Source organism: Barbus barbus (assembly GCF_936440315.1).
Source record: "Barbus barbus genome assembly, chromosome: 7".
Classification (NCBI taxonomy): Eukaryota; Metazoa; Chordata; class Actinopteri; order Cypriniformes; family Cyprinidae; genus Barbus; species Barbus barbus.
Window position 1 is genome coordinate 6,788,416 of NC_136735.1, and position 16,962 is coordinate 6,805,377.

At 39.6% G+C, this 16,962-nt stretch overlaps 1 protein-coding gene across 2 annotated transcripts; it reads left to right on the forward strand.

Moving 5' to 3' along the window:
- The first annotated feature begins 7,384 nt into the window (after positions 1 to 7,384).
- Positions 7,385 to 13,136, forward strand: LOC306872470 (N-acyl-aromatic-L-amino acid amidohydrolase (carboxylate-forming) A). Of its 2 annotated transcripts, none has more exons than XM_079421035.1 (7): positions 7,385 to 7,626; positions 9,449 to 9,684; positions 11,256 to 11,451; positions 11,745 to 11,838; positions 11,921 to 12,028; positions 12,107 to 12,219; positions 12,569 to 13,136. In XM_079421035.1, the coding sequence occupies exons 1-7, from the start codon at positions 7,606 to 7,608 to the stop codon at positions 12,764 to 12,766; spliced, it is 966 nt and encodes a 321-aa protein (XP_079277161.1). In that variant the 5' UTR covers positions 7,385 to 7,605; the 3' UTR covers positions 12,767 to 13,136. The 2 variants fall into 2 exon arrangements, with proteins under 2 accessions (XP_079277161.1, XP_079277162.1); XM_079421036.1 differs by having other exon boundaries at positions 7,421 to 7,621.
- Positions 13,137 to 16,962: the final 3,826 nt, after the last annotated feature.

Consider the following 16,962-nt stretch of genomic DNA (forward strand, 5'->3'; position numbering starts at 1 on the left):
AAACGTGTGTTGCTGCCTAGCTGGTATAAACTGTAATTGGCAATAGAGTTGCTTTGTAACGCCTCCCTACATTAAGTCACAGTCTTTGAAGTCAATCTTAAGGCAGTGAAGTATCAGTGGTTTGGAACTTTTTTAAAAGCCTGAACTTGTGGTCTCTGTTACTTCTTCTCAAATGAGCAATGTTCACTGTCAGCGAATGACTTGTCACAACATTCCATAACGTTTTCCACATCTTTCTCTCTGAGCTGACAGATGACGCAAAACAGCTTAGTGCGATGCAAATTTATATTCAGTGCGAGAAGAACATCTTGTCCAACAACAGTGCAACAATTTAATATAATTGTCAAACTATTTGGTCAAAAAGACATCAAAAACAAACATACTGTTATTATTTACTAACATTCATAGAAAGATTAGAGGATCTTCATATAGCTCTTTTCTATACAAGAACAAGTCTGTCAAGTCTGTCAAGAAGTCTTGTGCAAGGAACATCAAAATGTACTGCTTCAAAAGTTGGGATATGTTGATGACTTATATAGAGTACGTTTATGGTGTTTGTTTGTTTGTGTTTTAGTTTAAAAGACAGATTTTTGCATTCTTGCTCATTTTGTGCATAGAGCCATATGTGTTTTGAATAACATCAGAGTTAATAATAACATAAATTACATTTTTTGTTTGTCTATTCCTTTTAATGGAATAGTTCAAATGAACATTTGTTCCAAATGTACTCACTCTCAGGCCATCCAGGATGTAGATGTGTTTGTTCCTTCATGGGAAAAGATTGGGAGACTTCACAAGTCATTATTTGATGGACTAGAGTCGTGTGGATTATTGTGATGTTTTTATCAGTTGTTTGGACTCTCATTCTGACGGCACCCATTCACTGCAGGTGATCCATTGGTGAGCAAGTGATATAATGTTACATTTCTCCAAATCTGTTCCCATGAAGAAACAAACTAATCTACATCTTGTGTGGTCTGAGGGTGAGTGCATTTTCAGCCAATTTTCAGTTGTGGGTAAACTGTTCATTTAAAAAAAAAAAAATTATCCTGTACCTATGTACACAGTTTCACCAGTGTGTGTGTTTATGCATGCGTGTTTACGCTCATCCCTGTGTTTGTTCTAACCACAGAAAGGCCATGTTACACATCTCACCACGCACCCAGGGTTCAGGTGGTTTTGTACCTTTCATCTTCGACCATTTCATTAATCCTTTGATGCTTCCGCAGGTGTTTGAGCTCTCCGGGAAGACGCTGCCCTTTTATGCAGATCTGGCAACCTCCACTAACACCTGTCGGAGGAGTCCAGCTTTCACACTCTCTGTCAGAGCCTGGGGAGAAGCTCTTCCAATTAAAAGGGATTAAACTCTGATTGAAGCACACTTAATGAATCAGATCAACAGTTGCTTCCTCTACTTCACAAGGGGGAATAATGCCTTGTGGCACAATGCGAGTGTGTGGCTATTGGTTTTTTGTGAGTGGACTCTGATGGGGGAATCACCAATCAACAGTGCTGGGCAGTAACTAATTACTAGTAATTTAGTTACTGTAATAATATAGTTGTCTATATTATATATTGTGTTTTTGCTGCTTTGTACATTGCCTTTTGGTTAATCGTTGTTATTATTTTATTATCTATGTCCTGTTACTGTCTTTCTGTTGCACTGTGTCACTACAACAAATTCCTTGTATGTGTAAACATACTTGGCCAATAAAGCTCATTCTCATTCTCATTCTAATATTACTTTTTGCAGTAACTAGTAGTGTAACTAATTACTAATAAGATTTCAGTAATAATATTACAGTTACTATCCATAAAACAGCTTAGTTACTTAGTTACTTTTGATGCCTTAACCCCTCTGATTTAAAATCTAACAATCAAATAATTCCTAGATTTAATTTAATAACTTTCATGACTCATACATGCATGTGATGTCCCCAGTGCAGCAGACAAGCTTGGAATATAGAAAAGCTTACATTCAGCAGATAGAAATATTGCATTATATTGATTTTGTCAGGAAAAAAGATGATCTGAACACTGTTGTGTAAGTTGTGGCTTTACTTTACTCTGGCATTACATCCCACCCACATCCGTCTGATCAACATGTACATTATATCACTATAATTAAAATTCTTTTTGGAAAATTAAACAGTTTCTTACAAACTTATGTGATTTGATAAAATACCTAACGAAATATAATCATATATACGAGCAACAGAAAAATTACTTCAAGCTACACATGACAGTTACAATTACAAACACTCATTCATTGAGTGTTTGTAATAACTTCTGACTGTGATCCAATGTGGATTTTGGTCAAATGATGAGGAAGAAATATGCTATTAGTAACATTCTAGAAGAATTTTATGTGGAAGACACACAGTTACAACTTCTGTGGGGCGTGAAGAAAAAGTAATGTAACTAGTAGTGTAACCAATTACTGTTGCCAAAAAGTAAGTAAAGTTATAATATTACTTTTGAAAGGAGTAACTAATGAGTAATATATTACATTATTTGAGTAACTAACCCAACACTGCCAATCAATAGCTGAATTTTGTAAAATGTGGATTCTCAATTGGTGAGTTAGGGCTGCATGATTAATCGAAATAGCAGCTCACGATTCTGTGTTTTCAGTGTCTCAGAGCAGCTCGTTTTGCAGTAAAAGTTGCTCCACACAAACTTGTCTCTGCATCCACTCTGAGTTTATGATGTGCAATTTGGAATGCCAACCATCTTCCAAACTTATAAACCAGCTGTTGTCAACAAACGAAAAGCTTTAAAGTGATGGTTCACCAAAAAGTTAAAAATCTGTCATCATTTTCTCACCCTCAAGTTGTTCCAAATCTACACAAGTTCCTCTCTTCCATTTGGATCGCAACTAGGTCTTCACAATTTGGGGAAGAAGCACAATAAAATATATTTTGAAGAATTTTGGTAACAAAACAGTTAATGGTAGCCACTGATTAACATAGTATACACTTTTACATGGTGTTTGGACATAAATGTGTGAACACAACCACCCTACAATAATAAAAATCCACCCACTCCACATTTTTTAATCCCCTTTAAATCAAGTCAGTCTCACTATAGGCCTGCCGTTTTGACTCTCACCGCAGTGTGACGTCACATTTCGGATGGCGGGGACACAGGGGTTGATTGACAGCCCTGTGTCCTCAACACTGTCCTTCATTTTAATCCCGCTCGATCAGATGTAACGTCAACAATGTCTCACAAGCAATCCTGGTGCTCTGTGTTTGCGTGAAGTGAAGTGACATACGACCAAGTATGGTGACCCATACTAGGAATTTGTGCTCTGCATTTAACCCATCCAAAGTGCACACACACAGCAGTGAACACACACACACACCGTGAACACACACCCAGAGCAGTGCGCGCAAGCTCTGTAACATTGGGCTGTTTCATCCCACTTTCAGTGCATTTGACTTCCCATATGTACGGCTGAACACCGGTTCGCTCGCTCTCGGTTACATTGCTTCTACCGGCTGTTTATTGCTGCAGATATGCAATGCAGAGAGCAGGGGCGTAGATTACGCGGGGGACCCGCACTTTTTCACTGGACAGTTGTGTGCGCTACATGTTGAGGTTTTAATGGAGCAATGTATATAAATGCAGAATGATTTAAAATTCAAAGAGCAAGATAGTTTATACATGACATTTACGTTTCCATGGCAATCAGTTTGTCAAGTCAAGACATGCCCAGGCTCGCACCCGCGGTCCCGCGCTGTATCCATCATTCATAAAGGTCGAGATGAGTTCAAAGCGGCAAAAAACTCTTCACTCCTTTTTTTTCACGAAAAAGTCAAGCAGTATAAGTTGGTCTTTTATTTTAACACGTATGCATGTTATCAGAACCCTTCAAATAAGAATAAAGATAATGTTGAACTGAGATTTTACAGCGTTTGCAGCATTGTGACATGTTTAACTCTGCCAATTCTACATGATGCATTTCAATCAAGTATGCAAGCACTGTCGATCTGATATAGGACCGATCTTAATTTAGGGGTGCTCTGTCATTATTGCACTAATTTTACGTTTTTATGTGTTGTCAAGAATGAACAAGAAACAGTCAGCTATCATCCTGCAGCAATCATTCTGCAGCGAGACCCCCTGAGGAAAACAAAGGTTGCTGAGGAAAGAGGTGTTAGTGAGGCCAGCAGCAGGGGGCGCTCTTTTAATCGGCTGCATAGTTTTAATTGATCAGTGTGGTGAGTGACTAAGACATTATGCTATTGCACTGTCTGTCGCTAAACCGACTCTGTGTGGGCATTAAAATAATTGAGTGTTTAAATTTTGGCTTGCTTCAATCATGGTGTCCTAATCAGCCCCATCTTCACTACACTGATAGCTTTAATGGACGGCATCCTAGTGGATGCTGGACACATGGGTGGTGATTGAACAGACTCCCAGACACACTGTAAAGTGGTTTGAGTGCCAAAGCACTATATAAATTAAGATAATTGCGATTGATTTAATTCATATACCCTTGATGATCTAATTACATTTTTGAATTGAAAACGTCCTTTGTTTATTCTGGTTTCTAAAGCAGATCCAGTTGAGATCCGCAGTTTGAAAACATACAATGACAGAGAATGAAGAGAGAAAATTGCCTCACGGTGCTCAGTGAAAAGCTTCAACAAGGCTGTGCTTAATGAGAAGACCCAGGGATGTCTCGACTCAAACTCCATAACCATGCCACTACTGTCTCTGTCTTCACAATACTCTTGTTGCTGAAGCTCTCAGCGGGGTCCTACTTCACATGTTTCTAGCACTTCAGAACAGAGATTGCCTTCTATCACTGATTACATCCATTGTGCACACAGGTAGTTTAAAAATTGTTTTCTCCTGCTACAACGAGAGAAGACCCAGTCCTCAAAAGAACTACCTGATTTCATTCAAGCCCTCTGCAATCTCACATCTTTAATTTCTGGGGTATTTTTAAATCAACTAGGTTAAATTACTCCTTTCAATCATATTGACTGAGTGCAATTTCCAGTTTGAGTGGTACTGCTGCTGAGATTGAAAGAGAAAATGGATGGAAAAACCAGCAGATCCTGTGCTCTCATGTGACATTGTGACATCAAGCTGATTGAACAAGAGACTGAATTGCTCTATAATTAGCTATATTATTTTTGGTTTGAGTCAACACCTGTTTATACTCTTTAGGGGAGATGATGGGGGAAACATTCATCGTGTAAACTAGAATTGTTCCTGAATCTACTGACAATAAATCTAAAAGTACAAGTGCTGTGTAAATTTGGAGAAAATACTTCAAGGCTTAATTGTGTATGATAATTCATATTAACATCACATATGTTACCCTGGACCACAAAACCAGTCTTAAGTCGCTGGGATATATTTGTAGCAATAGCCAAAAATACATTGTATGGGTCAAATTATTGACTTTTGTTTTATGCCAAAGATCATTATGGACATTAAGTAAAGATCATGCTCAGTGAATATATTTTGTAAATTTCCTACCGTAAATATATCAAAACTTAATTTTTGATTAGTAATATGGCGATTTTCTCAATATTTAGATTTTTTTGCACCCTCAGATTCCAGATTTTCAAATAGTTGTATCTCAGCTAAATATTGTCCTATTGCAACAAAAAAAAAAAAAAACAAAGTCAACATTAAGTAATTTTTCATGTACTCATATACAGATATGTCTATAACGCCAAAACAAAATGAGACATTTTCACCAAATTTGACACACATATGTCTGGGCACACTCTAAGGACACATAAAAAATTTGGTGGGATTGTGCCTCTTTGTGGTGCTATAATTGGACAAAACATGAAATTGCCATTGACTACAATGGAGTATAATGATATAAAATGCTATATTTTACGAATGCATTGGTGTACCATTACGAAAATTTGTATGTACCATCAAGACCATGACCTAAAAGTACTCAAAGTTTTGAGACAGTGCCACCTTGTGGTCAAAAGTTACAATGAAATGTCCAATAAATGCTAATAGATTTCTGTGAATTTTGCCTATTGTAATGAGACTGGTATTAATAGATTCCTTGGGTCATGCTGAGAACAGTGTTGCCATTGTCAGCCACACTTCCTCTCTGCCATTTTGATTTTCTGTAAAAACCTACTTTTTTCGAACTCCTCCTAGACCGTTGGTCCGATTTTCACAAAAATCAAATCATATCATCTTCAGACCATGATGACAAAAAGTTATGGATTTCGTGTCGATAGACAAAACAGTTTTCACATACCACAACAACGAATTTAAGGCATGCCAAATGCCAAAATGACACTTGAGGCTGTATCTCTGCAATGCTTTGGCATATTGACACCAAACTTTGTGTGTGCCATTGCCACCTCACACAGAACACACCACATCGATTTGATAACGGTGCCACCTTGTTGGTCAAAAGTGAAAAGTCATTCAATCATATTACTAGTAGTTTTAAAATATTTTTCAGCCATTTTGACTACAATAATCTTAAAATGCCTCCAATTACTAATTTCTGCAGTTGGTCTGATGCTCCATGCTATGCTTAGCTCCTCATTTTGCCGCTCATGTGCTTGGCCCAGTCATTGCTGCTTGCAGCTATATTTTATTTATTTTCCCTGTGGAACAATCTTAATGCATTTCTTGTCCATACAACAACAGTTCATATCATGGCCAGTGGGACATTTTCAAATTAGGGCTGTGCTCCTATAACAATTTAAGCAACCACTCCAGTATGATTTAATGCTAAGCAGTTAAAAAAACAAACAAAAAAAACACAACAACAAAAACACATTATATGATCATATGATCATTGTTTTACTGAATTCAGAATTAACTTTGAGAATGATTCCCACAGAACATTTTCTGCAAGCTTTTTCTCCAATACTTTTTATTGGAGATATTTTAATTTACAGTGCAACAACAAAAAATGCGAGGAAAATATAATTGTTGTATCATCTTAAAACCTAATCCCCTGCAGACTTGAGTTTTTTTTTTTTTTTTTTTTATTATTAATGCTTGAACAAATACAGAACAAAAGCGCCAAGGGTATACAAATAAAATAAAAAGTATACATACATGTATAAAGCCAACAAATAAATTAAAATAAAATAATGAAAGGCCTTTCTAAATCACAATAAATTAAATATACCAAATAGATACAGTTTTAACAGCTTTTTTGTCAGTACTCTCCTTAATGGTGCTTATATATCTAATTCCTTAAGTACCACAGAAAAAAGAGGCTTCTGATTACTAAATTTACAGCGATGAATATGAAATTTAACAAGTATAATCAGGAGATTAATTATATAAGCCTTTGCAGACTTGAGGTTTAAGGACGCTGATTGGCTAAATTTTATGTCATATCGTGAACATGTTTATATCTTCAATCAGCCATTGGCTAAACTGCTACTCAGACCGTACGCTCCTCAGTAACATGAAATACTTAAAACTCTTCCCTGCTTGTTCTGTCATTATGTAGAGTCGTTATGTTTATATTAAAAATAATAACACATCCTCTCTCTTTTTAGCGCTTGTATGAGTCAGCAAAACGCTCGATTCATGCTGAAGCTTCAGTGGAAGTTGCTGTAACATCAGCATCATGTGTGGCAGATGATCCAGGCAGGAGGTGAGGTAAGTCATTGTTTCGTGTTTTGCATGCCCTGTCACACCAAACCGCATGTGTCCAAAGGTCTTCTGTTACGCTTTGTGCAACTTCACTCAGTAAGACTATTAGAGGAAAAGCAGTTGGAGGAAGGAGTGTAACAACATTAGAAGTAGGAGGATTTCCTTTCACTTTTGTAGCCTTTGCTCTGATATGTTGCGTGTTGTTGAAGAATGTGAGACAGCTTGGAATAATAGTCTTCATAAATGCACATAATTTAACAGGGCAACAGAATACATAGTTCCGGTGTAAACCAGCAAAACCTCCTCTAGCAACAGAGCTAAACTAATCCCGTAGTCACATGTTCTTAAAGGTATACACGCATGGATAAACACTCGCCAAATGAGAGTAAACGTTCAAGATTCAAGATATTTATTTGTCACATACGCAATTATACAGAGTATAACCAGCAGTGAAATGTAGTTTGTGTAATTGTTACCCATTAGTTGGCCATAACTTAATTAGAAACTGCATTACACAGTTTGAAATGCTATGAAAGCCATATACTAACAGTCTACTAAAGAAAGTAGTTTGTGAGAAAGCAGTTTTTCTAAAGAGGGACAAAATCCATCCATTATGCACAAAAACTCCACTTCTTTTCATTTGATCCTGTTTCTACTACTACAAATCAGTAAATTCCATGATATGAAATTGTTTAATATAACAGGATTATTAAATTGTGAGTCTTAAAAAAAGGTTTTTGGCAAATCCAGGTGATTTACCATAGAAATATTATGGGTTTTTTTATGTTCATGACTGTTATAGCGCCAGATGTGGTCCGATCCCCTTAAAACTTTGCATGCTTGTTTAGAATCAACTGCTACATGTACTCAGCAGGTTTCGTGAAGTTTTGAGTTTCCCTTTAGGCTTTATAGGATTTTGGGTAAATTTGGACAAGCCCTTTTTCTGAACGACCCCATTATAGCTTCCCAAAGGGTACATTTCATTTATTTTATTTTTTTTATATTTATTGCCCTAGAGAATCCAGAGTATTGCACTGCATTATTTTTTACCAGATTGATCAAAAAACCTAGGACTCGTTCGCAAAAGTAGGTTTTTTACATTTTCTCAATCATTTAACAAACGATTTGACTTACAGCAGTGGTTCTAAAGGCAAAGTTGTCCAGAATGAGGAGTTCTATGGTATGATATGAATTTTGTGCGTATGTGCGAAAAACCGTGTGACGTACAATAATTTACGCACTTGAAAAATGTGATATCGCCCCCCGGTGGCCGATTTCTTTCAAATTTCTCTGACCTTTTGGGCCACGAGTTGAACAGGCCCACTGAGTTTCGTTTCGATCAGCCTCCATTAACCTTGTCTAACAGGTGCTCAAATTTCATCAGCCAATTGTGGCCATGTTTTTTGAGATACGCAAATGACCGTGTAGATACTTGTGGCACAGTTTCAAGTCTCTACGACTTACGGTTTAGTCTGCACATCATTCCACATCTGTCAGTTTTATGTGGAAATCGCTGATCCGTGACCATTCTAACAATTACAATAGGACAGGGGTCACCAGACATGGTCCTGGAGGGCCGGTGTCCTGCAGAGTTTAGCCCCAACCCTAATCAAACACACCTGAAGAAGCTAATCAAGGTCTTACTTAGGTATACTTGAAACTTCCAGGGAGGTGTGCTGAGGCAAGTTGGAGCTAACTGCAGAACCCAGGCCCTGCAGGGTCAAGTTCAAGTTAAAAACACTGAATAGTATGCATTGAAAGATATACATTAAAATATTGCTGTGACATCTCAAAACAAAATATGACTGTTATTACTTTTCTCTTGTAGATGGCATTAGCATTTCTGCCAGCACTGGCTCGTATGGCCGTATGCGGCGGCACCCATGGGAACGAGCTGTCTGGTGTGTATGTGGTGCAGGAGATGGAGCGACAGCAGAAAGAGAAAGGCGAGGGTGCATGGCCGATTCCTGTTACAACCGTGCTGTCAAACCCAAGGGCTGTGAAAGAGTGCAGAAGATACATTGACACGGATATGAACCGTTGCTTCAACAGAGCCACACTGAGGTGAGATGTGGAACTGCAATATGAAATGCAGTTTTTTTTAGTAAATCTCTTATTTAAAAAAGATGGTTCGGTATTTATATAATGGATAAAGAAATAAAAAACGTGGCCTGTTTAGGACAAGCTTATTCACTAGAATGAATCTGATTTTCCCAAATGAGAAAGAGGTCCCTTTAGGACAAAACAGTTCACTTGAATGAATCAGACTTCCCAACACGACACATTGAATAAAAAGAGTCGTTTAGAAATGAAAACCCAGAAATTAAGATTCTATTATCTTTTAGTCACTCTAAAAATTTATTTGGAAGAATGTTGGTAACCAAACAGTTGACAGTAGCCACTGACATCCATAGTATGGGCCTGTCCCAAATGGCACCCTAAACCCTCATGGTCTTCCTCTGAGTCCGCACTTTCATGACGTAATGCTGCTTTGACTGTCGGGTAGAAGTCTGCTGCAGAGCTCGCCCCAGTGCGGGCTCGGCAGAAGTGGGTATCGAGGGTGCATAGCGGCCACAAAGGAGGCGCCCTTTTGAATGCTAAAATGACGAATGGGACACCCTACAGCATATACGGCAGCCATTGTAAATCTGCAAGACTGAAAATGCACATGAAGTGTTCCATTTGGGACCGGGCCTATGGAGAAAAAAAAATACTATGGAAGTCAATGACTACCGTCAGAGCTGAGATGTTGCCTTCATTTTGGGTAAACAGTACCACTTTTTTATGCATGTAAAAATGTGGATCGATGTTAAAGGGATCATCGGATGCAAAATTCACTTTTGCATATTGTTTGAACTGAATTGTGTGTTGGCAGAGTGTGTACACAACCACACTATAATGATAAAAATCCACCCAGTGTTTTTTTTAATTCTGATAAATGATAACCCCTTTCTCAAATTCTTGACGGTGTGACATCACACAGACCAAGGCCACTCCCACGATTGTTGATTGACACTGGTGTTTTACCTTAGACCTGCCCTGGGTGAGCTGTCAACAGTCCACCATTGTTTTGATGTGTGTAGACAAGAATGTCTCCGGTTAAGCGATTGAGGTGTTTTGTTGGTGGATGTAATAATGAACATAGCAGTCGTCATTTACTCCCGACATCTGAGCCGCTGACACAGTGGACACAGTGGATTACGTTTGCTTGTGAAGGGAATGCACCCCCGATCTACCTAAATGCATCTTTGTTCTCATGAATCATTTGTGATCAAGCTTTAACTATAGAAGTGAGTGTAAGTATTTTGAAAAAGTGAGTGTAAATAATGTACTAAGTAACTAGGTTTCATGATAAATGCGGCTAAAGTTTACCATCTCATGAGAACGGCTCATCACCCCATGGAAGAAAGGGGCGGGGTAAGCAGAGCTCATTAGCATTTAAAGGAACATGCACTAAAATTGCTTGCTGAAAATAGAGCAGATTTTGACAGGGTAAAAAGGGTGTCGTATTACACTACCATTGAGAAATTTTAACCAAAATATGTTATAGATTTTCAGTAAGACCCTAAAGAATCATGTGTATGAAAATGGGCATCCGATGACCCCTTTAATCTAATATCACCTCTCTCTTGCAGTTCTCCTATTACAGACAGCAGCCCATATGAAGTCTGGCGTGCACAAGAACTGAACAATCTGCTGGGGCCGAAAGGATCCACCGATGCAACAGACATGATTTGTGACCTTCATAACACCACGTCTAACATGGGTCTCACACTCATCCATTACACATCCAGTGACTGGGTGACCCTGCATATCTGCAGATACTTACAGGCAAGAGAATTGCAAGTTTGCTTCAATAAACACCATATTAGAAACTAAGGTCAGTCATTCTCAACTGGTGGGAGGTTTGACCCAAAATTGGACAGACAGCTAGAGAAAAACAGTTGTACTTAATATTCAGTGTAAAATTTGGTTCCTGAAGCAAAACCAGTGAAGAACCACATACCTGTTGTTGTAAATGTTCCATTTTAAATGTGTTGAACATTCCATGAGAAGGATAGGTTTTTTGTGCACGCTTGTGCATGTGTGTTTTGATGCTTTGTGTTGTCATGTACACATTTAAGACCAAGATAACCAAAGTGCCTGTGAGAGTGCTGGTACTGGATTTCCCTATTAGTGACGCATATAACTTGGAGTCGGTATCCAAGCATGGCTTTAGTAAGTGATGGTGATCATCTCATTGCATTTGCTTTGTGTACTCAACAACAAATGTACATTCAGATGACCAGTGTTTCTGTAGCGTTAGAGGTCGGGCCGCAGCCGCAAGGTGTCGTCAGAGCTGACATCTATATCCTTATGAAAGAGGCTGTCGACTTGACAATAGACTGGATCCACAAATTCAACTCCGGTACCATAAGACCTAAGCAATTGTGGTTTATATTTGTCTGTTGTAAGTGTGTTTTATTTCAAACTATGTTGTTTTCAGGAACAGTGTTTGAAGGCGGGGATGTAGACGCCTTTAAGTTTGTCAAAAGTGTTGATTATCCCAGAGATCCAGAGACTCGGACTCTCACCGCTGTCATTCATCCTCAGCTGCAGGTACCAATCGTTCTGCTATTTATGGCCACAGAATAAATTTACACACAGAATCCACAAAGATGATGCTGTGAACAACATGTCCTGATCATGTTTCATGCCTGAGCTCAAGCTTGCTTTAGGACCATTTTTATTACAGTAATGGAGAAAAAGATCTCATTGAATTACTTTAATGGGGAAAAAACATAAATGATTAAAATTAAAACTATTTTATTGCTGTATTTTCGGAGAATTATATAAAATGGCGGAAAAGTACAATGTCTGTATGCAAGTATGTTTTGCAAGTTAAATAATTTTAATACTTTTTTTTTTTTTTTTTTTTGATTCATCTAAAAAAAAAAAAAATTTCTAGGACAGAGACTTCTGTCTCCTCAAGCAGGGAGACCCTTTGTTATTTACATTTTCTGGGGAAACCGTGAAGTATGAAGAAGAAGATACACTTCATCCTTTCTTTATCAATGAGGCTGCCTATTATGAAAAAGGAATTGCTTTTCACTTGGCAAAAAAGTTGACACTGACAATTCCAGCGGTGCAAGTGCAGAAAGACTGAAGGATGGGAGAGGAAAGGATATTAAACTCAGCATGATTGCCAAATCTAGCATCAGACAGAATGCCACTTAAATGATTTTAACAATTTTTCAATCACTTATAACTCAGGTAGACATCATGTACATATTTGTAGCTATATGTAAATGAAAAGCAAATTTAATTGTCAAAATCCATGCATTCAGTCACATATTACACATTTTTTAAAATGTAATACAATATTTGGTCCAAAGTTTCTTATGCTTGTAAGGCTGTAACTAACTTCTGCTGTTTAGGAATTTACAAAATTGTAAATTTCCCAGCCTATGTCATGTTATTAATCTTTCATATTGTTGGGCCTTTGCTGTTTATGGTCATAATAAATATTGCTTCTTAAAGACATTTTGTTTCCTTGGGTCTTGAAGCAAAACCAGTTGAGAACCACTAATCAAAGTGATGGTGTGAAAATGTGTCTGGCCGTCCCAGCCTTACATTACAGAGACACGAAGCTTGTTGGAATGGTTCATTATAACACCTGCTACTCAGGCAAGCAAACACACATCTTGTGGACACTAGGCAAAGTGGTAATAAGGTTTGAAACAATTCTTTTTTTTATCCCTGAATTAATTTTCCTGCATAGCAGCTAGGGCCTGTGCTGGTAAAAAGTTACCAAAAGAATTTTGATTTGTTGAAGTGTTGTGTTGTTGAATTGGTCTGGTGTCGTTGGTTCTCACAAATTAACATACATTTCCTGAATGCAACATCCAAACATAACAAAACTTGATACACAAACTACAGAACATACTGAGGACACACGGCAAGTCATGTAAGAATTGCACCTATAGGGGCACTACAACTGAAAATCCTTAACATTGAAACTGTATGCTCGTATTTGGTGGATGTCCTATTATATTAGGAGTATTCGACTTTATGACATCAAAGTACCACGAGTGATTCGAAAGCATGCAGAACTGTCTTCTCTCTGTAGCCCTCATGGTACTTTGATGTCATACAACGAACATCAAAGTACCAAAGCCAGGTGTTGATTCTCCAGAGTGCTGGGGGATGGTGACTTGTAACTGGTATCCTTCATTCCTTTCCACACTGAAGCAGGATCACTGGAAGAGAATTTGTTCTTTAGCTTGTCAGAATAATTCCTCTTTGCCACTCTGATCTCCTTTTCCAGTGTGTATTTGGCCTGTTTGTACAAGACTTTATCCCCTTTTCTGTAAGCATCTTTTTTGGCCTGACGGAGCAGTCTGAGTTTTGCAGTGAACTATGGTTTGTCGTTGTTGTAGATTAGATGAGTGCTGGTAGGAATGCACATATCCTCAAAGAAACTGATATAAGATGTTACAGTCTCTGTGAGCTCGTCCAGATCGATGGCAGCGGCTTCAAAAACAGTCCAATCAGTGAGGTCGAAACAGGCTTGTAAATCCCGCTCTGTTTCATTAGTCCATCTTTTAACAGATCTTAAGTGAAACCGGCGTCAGCTTCTAGAATGAAGCAAGCGCTGGCAGGGATGCCGGAAGTGTGGCCTCGCGACGCAGCGTCTCATTCCTTCGAGGAACTGGGGTTACATACGTAACCTAAGATGTTCCTCTTCAGGAACTCGAGCTGCATCAGGAGACGCTTTGGGGAATGAGATATCCACGGCACCAGACTTCCAAGTCCCTGCCCTGTGTGTATCCATACGGAGCACAGCTAGGGCGAGAGAACGGAAAAACCTGGAGTGGCTCGCATGTCTAGGCCATAAAACCTGACAAAGGTCCGGGGCGTAGACCATCCCGCAGCGTTGCAGATGTCCTGGATAGGGACACCTGCGAGAAAGGCCTGGAGGCCGCCACACTCCTCGTGGAATGAGCTCTGACTCCCATCACTGAGGGGAGGTCAGAAGACTCATAGGCCATCTGAATGGCATCCGCAATCCACTGACTGAGGGTCTGCTTGGAAGCAGGAAGACCTCTCTTAGGGGGACCGTAGCAGACAAGCAACTGGTCCGCCCTTCTCCACATGGCAGCTCTGTGGACGTATGCATCCAGTGCTAACACTGGACACATACGATTTAGCTTTTGCTGGTCAGGCTCCCGAAAGGGAGGAGGACTAAAGGCCTGCAGTACAACAGGCTGTGTCGTGACCGAAGGAACTTCGTAAAGTCCAAGTGAGAAGGGGCCACTGACCAGGCCGCAAATCCCCAACTCTCTTCAGAGATGAAATCGCCAGAAGAAACCCGGTCTTCAGGGCGATCTGAGATCTCCTCAATAGGCTCGAATGGAGGCCTACAGAGAGCATCAATACCACAGCCAAGTCCCAAGGGGGGGCCCGGGACCGTACTGGAGGCCTTAGCCTCAGTGCACCATGGAGGAAACGTGTAACTAGCGGGTGTCTGCCCACTGACTGTCCACAAAGAAGGGTGTGGTAGGCTGAAATTGCCGCCACAAAAATCTTCAAAGTGGAGTGGGCTAACCCTGCGGAGAGTCGAGCCTGCAGGAACTCCAGCACTGTACCAACCGGGCAGTTAACTGGGTCAAGCTGGCGATATCCGCACCATGAAGTGAAGAGTCTCCACTTCAGGGCGTACAGTCTCCTCGTAGAGGGAGCTCTGGATTGGAGAATGGTCTCAACAACCTCGGTTGAGGGACCGGAAGCTACGAGCCGTGCCCCCTCAGGGGCCACACCCATAGCTTCCACAACTCCGGGCGGGGATGCACAAGGTGCCTCCTGCCTGTGAGAGGAGATCCCTCTTGACTGGAATGGAGCAGAGCAATCGGGGGAAAGGCGTACAGACGAAGCCTCGGCCACGTCTGTACCATGGCATCGATGACGTAGAGCGTACCAGAGGGGACATTGCGCTGTCTGAGTAGCGAAGAGGCCCACTTGAGCCTGGCCAAACACTCTCCAGATCTGCTTCACCACCTCGGTGTGAAGCATCCATTCCCCGGATAACAGCCCCTGCCTCGACAGGGTGTCTGCTCCCACATTGAGATGCTAACTCGGACGCTCAGAAGGGAGCGGCATGCTCAAGGTGACCCTCTAAGTTGAGGGGAACAATGCCAGCTCGACCAACAGGAGAGCCGGGAGGGAGCAGCATGCTCATAGGTGACCCTCTATAGTGAGGGGAGCAAATATAATATAATATAATATATATATTATATGTATGTTTTCATTTTTAATGATCATTTTATTAATGCTATGCATGTATGTGTATATGCACATGTATTTTTTTTTTTTTTCTTCTTCAGATGTCATTTGTTTTAATTGGGGATTGACTTGCTAGGGCTGGGTAGGATCGCATATGGGTGTGTGGGGTGGTATAAAAAGTAAAAATGCAATTTGCAACAAAACTGTGACAATTTGGTACTTCTCCACGGTTTAATGACGTCATATTATTTAAGCACATGTGGAGGCAGTAAACAACACAGGAGAACTTCGCATACAGCACAGAGCTATCATCAAGTATATTTCACGTTCGTCCATCTTGGCTAGTGTGTGGTGCAAGAACCCCCTTTAAGCATGCTCGATGTTTCAGATGGTATTGCAAGTGTAAACGTATGAATCGGATATGGGTCACAATAACGGATGGTCAAAAAAAAAAAATTGGAATCAGAATTGGGCATCAAGACCTGCAGTGTAAACAAGGTCATTATATCAGATTTAGTTTGACCTATTGGACTGGGCCATCTAGAGTTTCATGCCAGAACTTTGGATATAAATAGCTTACATTTAGACCACTTAACTTATCGCTATAAGGATGTGAAAAGACTTTCAACCAGCATAACAAAAAATGTTTTTGAACCATATTACCTATCCTACCTTTAAAATGTATCAACCATTCTAATTTTCTGTTTAAAATCATCCAATGCTGTAGGTCCTATTTGTATGGGATTTTGTGTGTATCATATAGATACTCATGAAAAAAAGATAATTTAATCATGTAGCTAATATAGTCTAACGTGTTTTTGGGTGTGGCCCATAATGACTGATTGACTTATATCTTGTGATTGCAACATCCAAACTTAGCAAAACTTGATACACATGGACAACATTATAAGGAAATCAGTAAAATTTTCTGAGTTTTCAATGCTTGGAGGCACTATAAATCAGCACAGTCCTAACAGCACAATTCCAACCAAAGAAGTTTTTTTTTTTAATTAGCTGTTTTGCAACAGCAGGTTTTCATGCCCTGAGGAAGTAGGAAGGGATTGTGACAGTAAATACCGG